We start from the raw sequence: 8218 nt of genomic DNA on the forward strand, positions 1-8218 counted from the left end.
ATCCCAGGGGCTGCCTCCCACCCTGACCCACCGCATACGCTTGGATAGCTGGGGGCATTTTAACAAGGGTCTCTTCTCTTGCAGGTGTCCCTGGTGCTATCCCTGGAGGGGGAGTCCCAGGAGGAGCCTTTTTCCCAGGTAAGGGGGTCCAGGCAGCTTTGGGAGGGGCATCACCCTGCTTGCAGGGATGGGGCAGGTGCCTGGGGGGGTCCCCGGGTACCTCTGAGCCAGCATGGAGGAGCAGGAACCTGCCAGCCAAGATCAGGGGATGTGGGGACACCCTCTCTGGCCGCTCAGCCCTGGGTGGCAGCCCCAGCGCCAGCCCCACAGCATGGGGACAGGGCTGGGTGGCAGTGCCAGGCTTACACTGGGGGTCACTAGCCCAGGGCTGGCACCTACACCCTGCCCAGCCCTGGCCACAGGAGGTGCTCAGAGGTCACAGCCTGTCCCCAGTGTTTCAGCCAAAATCCTGGAGACATCCCAGCCAGGATGATGCTCCATCCCCTTGCACCCTTGTGATCCTCTCTGCCTCCCCGTGGACCACCAGGAGCCTGGTGTGGGTAGGTGGTGGGTGCTCACAGGAATGGGTGCTAAGAGTGTGCTGTTGCTCGCAGGTGCTGGGGTTGGAGGTTTGGGAGCAGGTGAGTGCTGGGACCCCATTGCCCGGGGTGTGCTGGGATGGGGAGGGGGGGCAGCACTCCCGGCAGAGCTGCTCTGTGGCAGGTGGAGGGTCTGCCACGAGGCTGGCCCCGTCCCACACAGCGTCCCCCCATTGGGGGATGCTTGGAGGAAGGATGGCTCTGACCCCACTCCACTGGCTCTCCCCTAGGACTCGGGGCTGGAGGAAAACCTCTCAAACCAGGTAAGAAGCCTTTCCTTGGCTCTCTTGCCACCTCCAGCCATGCCAGCAGGCAGGATATTTCCCAACCCCTGTTGCCCTCATGTTTCTCCCACGTGGCCAAGGGGACCCCCCCACCCTGGGCACCCCCACGGCCAAGGCACGCAGCAGACAGCACTGCCCTGCCCCACTAACCCCCGCCAAGCCGCCATAGCCACGTGCGAGCCCGCTTCAGCGCACTGCCCTCTCCCCTCCAGCCCCCCCGGACCGCCCTTTCAGGGTGCTTGCTACCTGCAAACCTGCGCCAAAGCTGCTCGGGAAGAGGCAAAGCTGGGTAACGCTTGCTCAGCCCTGCTGGGAGCTGGTGCCTGGGGGGAGCTGGCAGCACCCCCGCCTGCCTGTGTTCACAGCCGAGCAGCTTTCACTGGGGCTCCTGCAGCCCATGCTGGGGTTTGTCCAGCCTAGAAATGAGGGGGCAAGAGGGGGCATCGCCGGGAGAGAGATGAGATGCTGGCAGGAGGATGCACAGACCGAGGGCACCGAGCCGGGGGTAGTGCTGGGCATAGCTGGGAGGTGCTGGGGCAGCAGGGACTGAATGTGCAGGGGGCAAATCTGGTGCCAACGGAGGTGCCCGGTGCCCATGGAGGCCCGGGGAGAGATGCTCTGTTAGGCGGAGAGCTGAGTGTCTGCTCCCTGCCCGCCACAGGGGTACCCGCTGAGCCCTGGGCAGGGGCACGCTGCACCCCTCGGCCCCCCGAGCCGGCCCGTCTGCGCGGCGGGAGCGCCAGCCCGAGGCGGGGGCCGGCAACCTCCGTTTACTCAGATTTCAGCTCATGGAAAGAAAAACAAGGCCCTTTATTTCAGCGTAATTAAAACCAAACGCGGCGCGGCCTCGAAGCCCCAGCCAGAGCGGTGTCCGCGCCCTGAGCCAAAGGCAGTGGAATTTGCGCCTGGAGGGAGTGAGGGCTGATTAGCCCCAGATGTTGGAAGGCAGCGCTGGCCGAGCCAGAGGGACTCATTCCTCAGCCATAAACATTTCGTCTCAGTCCTCTCGTGGCCCGGCAGGGTGGGGGGTGGACGAGACAGAAAGGGGCGAGATGGGGGACTGGGATGCTAGCGGGGACATTTTTCACTCGTCCCTGTGCCCATCCCCGGGGCACGCTCCTGTCCCACCGGAATGGTGCAAGCGGGATGCTCCTGCTCCTCTGGCCCTGGCCATCCCCCCCAACCTCACCCCACTTCTCTTTCCAGGGGTCGGAGGCCTCGGGGGACTCGGCCCACTTGGCCTGCAGCCAGGTGAGCACAGGCCACTGGCCATCCCTGCTCCAGACTGTCCCCAGGGCGATGTCCCCAGACGCCCACCTTGGGGACAGCACGTGGCTCGTCCCCATTGGGTGCTTTCTGTAGCCTGCCTGGTGGGTGCAGTCTGGGCTGGGAGCCCTACCCAGACCAGCAGCCTGGTGGTCCCCCAAAATCATGGCATCCACCATGGCTGAGTGACCCCAAGCAGCGATAGGCGAGGAGGGACGTAGGGTCCCCATGAGGTCTGCAGCAGGGTGACAGCACCCACACGTGGCCTGGCCAACCTGCCCGGGGTAACAGGGGACCCTGGCGTGCTCAGCGGCCCGGTGACGCCGCAGGGTGCCCTGGGTGGCATGGGCATAGCTGATGAGGGGTGGGATGTGCGTGGGAGCAGGTATTTGGGGGGGATGCAGGGAGAAGCCAGCGCAGGACAGGTCAGCACCTGATAACCACCGCCTCGCCCAGCCTAACGCCAGCCCCCGGCACCCCCATGCAGCCTCCTAGGGCTCAATGCCTCCCCCCTCCCCGCGCCCGCTACACCCAGTGCGGAGGGCAGGACACCTTCTCACCAGCTGCTTTTTGGGGATGCTCACATGGGTTGTTCTCCTTCCTGCAGGTGCTGCAGGTCTCTTCCCTGGAGGTGCCTTCCCTGGGGGAGTCTTCCCAGGTGCTGCCTCTGCTGCTGCGCTCAAGGCTGCTGCAAAAGCTGGTGAGTGCTGAGGGTGTCTGATGCCATGCTGGGCCAGACAATGGTGCTGGGCAAGGCAACGGTGCTGGGCAAGGCAATGATGGCGGGCAAGGTAACAGTGGCGGGCAAGGCAACGATGCTGGGCAAGGCAACGATGCTGGGCAAGGCAACGGTGCTGGGCAAGGCAATGATGCTGGGCAAGGTAACGGTGGTGAGCAAGACAAAGCCAGGTCTTGGGCAGCCCCTGGGGACTCCTGGTGTCCCCTGGGTGCCTGGGTTAGGAGAGCTTTCCCCATGGAGCTGGGGGGCTGCTCTCATGGGGACCCCGCCAATGTGGAGGGGCCTAGCTCATCTTGATGTGTTGAGGAAAGGGTGTTGGCCAAGCCCGAGTCCCTGGGAGTGGAGAGTACCGAGCTGCCTGGTCCCTGTGCACGGATCTGGGGGACCCATCCCCGGTGCTGCCTCAGGATGTCCCCTTCGCTCCCCAAGAGCTGTCCTGAGCTTGTCCCTTCCCTTGGCACCACTATGGCCACCTCTTGCCCAGCAGTGGCATCTCATGCTGGTACACACCTCTTCCCAATGCCCCCAGCTGCTGGAATTGGTGGTTTGGGTGGGACTGGTGGTCCTGTTGGCCTCGGGGTCTCTGCAGGTAGGAGTTGCCCCTCGTCCTGAGCATAGCCGAGCCTGGGGCGTCCCCGTGCCTGCCAGGGTGGGCAGGAGCCAGTGCGCTGGGGCTCAGGGGGTCTCTGCTGCCTGCAGGTGCAGTGGTACCAGGCGGGGTGCAGCCTGGGGTTGGTGCAGCAGGGAAACCCCCCAAAATACCAGGTAGGTGCACGGCCCCGAAGCGGGGGGCCGGGGAGGGGAACGGCTCCGTCTGGGTGCTTATCCCTGCCTTTCTCTTGCCCGGCAGGTGCTGGGATTCCTGGAGTTTTCCCGGGTGGCGTGCTCCCTGGCGCAGGTGAGCTGGGGGTCCCCACCCCACCAGCAGCCCCTGACATCCAAGGGGGTCCCCACCCCACGAGCAGCACCCTGGTTTGAGCTGATAGACTGTGGCCAGCTGCACCCGGGGCGTTTGAACACTTCCCCTGCCTGCGTTCCCCATCGCTGCTGCCTGCAGTTTCCAAACCCTTTCGCTGGGGCCATGGCGACATTTCCACCGTGCCAAAGGCGGGGGAACCCGGTGTCTCCGGGGGTCTCGTGCCAAGGTCCACAGGAGCAGGCAGCATCAGTGGCAGGAGAGGGGCTGGCATGGCCCATGCCGGGGCCGGCTTGCCCAGCCAAAGGCGGCGTGGGAAGGAGGGGGCCTGAAAATGCATGAGTTATAATGAAAGACATTTGTAAAAGGGAGAAAAAAACCCAAACCAAACAAAAAAATCCACCACCAAAAACCCAAGCCATGTGACTGCAAGGCCAAAGCACTGCCTGTTGCCCCTGGAGAGTCGGGGGTCAGCGGGCAGGATGCATCCTCCCGCTCCCCAAAGAGCCCCAGCTTGCATGAAGCCCCTGCACATCACTGGGGCTTGGCCGTGCCATGGGGTGAGCTGGTGCCCTGCTGCCACGAGTGGGACCCCCTCTGCCCAGGGGATGCGGGGAGGCTGGCACTGGGGTATCCCAGCAAGCCCCGGGGGGTGAGGGTACCCTCTCCCAGGGTACAAGGGTTAGTGCTGAGCCAGAGATGGGTGACGAGGATTTGGGAGCTGGGTGCAGGGGTCTCAGGTACCAGCAACACCAGGGTGCCCCACTGTGCTCACCTGGCCCCCCCGGTCTCTGCCACAGGCGTCCGCTTCCCTGGCGTAGGGGTGCTGCCTGGAGTGCCCACTGGTGCTGGAGTCAAGCCGAAAGGTCCAGGTAGGTCCCCTCCATTCCCTGGGGATGCCGGGGTGGAGGGCGGGTCCAGGGCTGGCTCCAGCTCTGCCCTCATCCCCATTCTGCTGGGACTGGCTCCAGCCCATCATTTGGGGGTCACAGACCCACAGACCCACAGCTGACCTGCAGCTGAGCCCATGCAGCCTTGTTTGGACCCCAAGGACAAGCCCTCAGGCTGACGTGGGTGCATTTGTATTTCTGCCTAGGAGCAGGAGCCTTCGCAGGAATCCCTGGTGAGTGTCCCGTCTCTCTTGCCCATCCTTCTCTTCCTTCCCAAGCTGGTTCATCACAGCCATGGCCAGAAGATGCCTCAGGGCTTCCCAAACCACCCGCTCTCCTCTCCCGGGGTGCCCCGGGGCGCTCCCCTCTTTCAAGGACTGGTGGCAGCCTGGGCACGGGCTCCAGGTGAGAGTCTGCTGTTGGCTTTGCAGGACTGGGAGGTTTTGGCGGTCAGCAGCCTGGTGTCCCTCTGGGGTATCCCATCAAAGCTCCTAAGCTCCCAGGTAAGCTGCCACAGGACCCCCAGCAGTGCCAGGAGAAGGACCCGCCGTTCCCCGGGGCTGAGCCGCGGTGCCCCCGGGTCCCCTGGACCTGGCAGTGCCGGTGCCAGCCCTGGGACAGCAGGACAGGGCGAGGGACGCTGGGCGGGTGAGTCTGGCAGCAGCCCTGCCTGTCGCAGCCTCTGGATGCTGCTGCTGGGCTTGCCCCCAGCCTGTGAGGACAATGCTGTGCCTCTCTCCAGCTGTGGTAAGGTAGGAAGGAGCATGTTCCGGCGTCACGCTTTGGGCCAGGCCACCCTATGTTGTCCCTGCTGGCTCCTCCTGGCAGGAGGCAGAGCCCTTGCAGGGACCATCTCCTTTCTGTGGCTCTCAGGGTCATGCCATGCATCGCTGGGTGTTCACCTGGGCTGAATGTCCCAGCTCAAGGAGCTCAAGCCAAGGCCACCAACAGCCGGGATGGAGCTCCAGGCAGGTCTGCCTCCCTCCCCACTGCCCGCCCAGATGAGGCTCAGCCCCAGCCCAGGGAAACCTAGGTGGGGCTCAGCACCCTTTTCCCAGTCTGTGTTGCTCTGGAGACCTCCGTCTCCCAGCCCCATGCTGGCTGCCATCTCTGCCTGTCCCCAGCCGGCCGTGCCCATGCAAGGACAGTGGCAGGACAGGCAGTGCTAGGCAGCCAGTGCCGGCTGCTGTGCCCTCCAAGGGCCACGCTGCCAGCGCACTGGTCCCACCAGCATCCCTGAGGAGGAGGGCAGCCAGATCTGGGTGAGGGGGACTCATGTACCTGGGGTGCTGGGGAGCAAGTAAATCCATGGGCATTTTCCCACTCACCAAAACAAGTTGCTGCAGGCAGGAAAGCCTTGGTGAGGGAACGCACCTCCAGGGAGCAGGTCCCACGCCGGCACAGGCGCCAGCCCTGGCAGCTCTGCCGGCTTCCCCCCGCTGGGGCCCGTCGCCACAAACAGCAGCAGAAATATTTGGCCTGTGGAGGCTTCCTCCCGCGGAGGCAGAGTTACGCTTGTTAGGGGGATTTGGCCCTGCCGCCATCGGATACCGTCTGGCCTCCCGGCCGCAGCCCAGCCCCGGCTGCCTTTCATGGGGTGCCCGGTGCGCAGAGCAAACCACTGGTGCATGGCGCAGCCGTGCCTGGCTCCATCCCGCGGCGGCCCCGCCAGTGGCCCCCAGCCCGGATGGGACACCGCTGCCGGCTGACCCACTTTATGGGGAACCTTCATTAAATAAATCAGGGGAGGACACCATTCCCCTTGGCCAGGGAGCCCCGTCAGGGCATCTCAGCTCTCGTGGGGACCAGCAGGACCGTGGTGGTGTCCCCAGCTGTGGTTTCAGCTGCTGGACACTGCCTGGCACCCCAGTCCTTCCTGGGATGCTGCTGGGGGTGCCAGTTTGTCACCTCTGACGGCTTGGGGACATGCTGGGCTGGCTGTTGAGGCTCTCACTTTGATGCAGCGGATGGACCTGGGTGCTGCCACCCATCCCCATGTCACCTGCGCTGTCTCCCAGCTGCAGTGGGTCTGGGTCGAGACGGAACAACAGGGAAAAATAACATTTTCAGTGGAAAGTCTCCTTTTTGGATGCTTTGCTCCAAATGCCCTAGCCAGCTCCTGCTCTGGGCTGTCCCCGCTCAGGAGGTAGCCAGGGGCCACCCCGCTTGCTGAGGGCTCAGCCTGGAGCTGTGGCTGAAATAGGGTCCCACCCGATGCCATAGGGATGGGGACCGGTCCCCAGTGCCTGGCTGTGCTGGAGTGGCATTGGTCTGCGTGAAGCCCATTCCATGCCACCAGTGTGCCCATCGGCCCCAACACCCCCCTGCAGTGCTGGCAGCTTCCCCATGCTGGTGCAGGATGGGTGCGCATAGCCCCAGGGTGGGGGCTGCTCTTGCATCCCACTGGGGATGGTGGGGAGCTAGGCTTGGACCCTGCAAAACCATCCGGAGACCCAAGGACTTGAACTCACCCTTCTGCAGCTTTGGGGTGAGCGAGGTGCTGGTGAGGTGCCCCAGGATGGGCAAGGGGAGTCCCCAAGGTGGGGGACGCCCAGTATGGCTCATGGCCATCACAGCCTGGAAAGCCTCCACCTTCCAGCCACGCCGCACTAGTGTGGGACACGATGGGACAGCCTGGCAGGGCGGAGGGAAATCTGGTCCGCACATGCTGGCTGGCGGGAGGGGACACTTCGCCATGAGCAATCCCCTCCTGGCTGCAGGCAGCCGCATCCCCGCCCTGCCCGCAACCCCCTGCAGCAGGAGGGCTCAGTATGTGAGATCCCTGCGTGCCACTTGAGGCGTCCCCATGGGGCATGTGGCAGCCCATCGCCCCTCCTCAGGCCACTGCCAGCAGTGGTGGGAGCTCGGTGCTGCTGGCTCCCAAGAGCATGGTCCCGGCCGAGTCACGGGCATCCCTGCGCCGTCCCGAGCAGTGGGATCCCGCTCTTTCGCAAGGAGACATTTCCCTGGCCGCGATGTTCCCACTTGTAATCCCTCCCCATTCCTTTGCGCCGACCTCCTAACAAGGTCACGTTTCAGCAGAGGCTCCCAAGCCCTGATTCCAATTAAGACCTTTAATTTGGAGCCAGCCGTGGCACAGCCAGCTAGGTACAGCTCTCGCCGCGGGGCTCCTGGGGGACCCCCCACTGGAGTGGGGTCACGGGAGGTTCCTGCAAAACTGGCTTCGGGTGCCATGGCCCTCGGCGTGGGGCGGAGCGGGAGTGGCTCTTTCTGGAGCTGCTGCTTCCAAGATGATGGAGAAGAGCATCTCCTGGCCCGGCTCCATCACAGGGGTTTGTATCCCGGAGGATTTACTATCCCGATGGAAGGAGCCCCAAGGGCTGGTGCCGCACAGCCGGCTGGCAGAGAGGGGCTACACCGCGGGGCAGAGGGGGCACGGCCACCGGCAGCCAGGTGCTAACCTGCCACCTTCTCTCCTCTCCAGGTGGCTATGGATTGCCCTACAGCACTGGTAAGCTGCCCTACGGTGAGTGCTCGTAGCCCTCGCTCCGCGGTCGTAGCTC

General features: G+C 64.5%; 1 protein-coding gene across 1 annotated transcript in view; it reads left to right on the top strand.

Moving 5' to 3' along the window:
- The first annotated feature begins 2889 nt into the window (after positions 1-2889).
- The window catches only part of ELN (elastin), a 12855-nt gene continuing 7526 nt past the window's right edge, over positions 2890-8218 (top strand). Inside the window, exons 1-6 of the mRNA XM_035900521.1 lie at positions 2890-3030; positions 3588-3653; positions 3739-3786; positions 4626-4676; positions 4973-5099; positions 8140-8181. Coding sequence (XP_035756414.1) covers positions 2890-3030; positions 3588-3653; positions 3739-3786; positions 4626-4676; positions 4973-5099; positions 8140-8181 — 475 coding nt within the window. The remainder of the gene's footprint in view (positions 3031-3587; positions 3654-3738; positions 3787-4625; positions 4677-4972; positions 5100-8139; positions 8182-8218) is intronic.

This window comes from Egretta garzetta, unplaced genomic scaffold, assembly GCF_000687185.1.
Source record: "Egretta garzetta isolate BGI_Z169 unplaced genomic scaffold, ASM68718v1 scaffold108, whole genome shotgun sequence".
Classification (NCBI taxonomy): domain Eukaryota; kingdom Metazoa; phylum Chordata; class Aves; order Pelecaniformes; family Ardeidae; genus Egretta; species Egretta garzetta.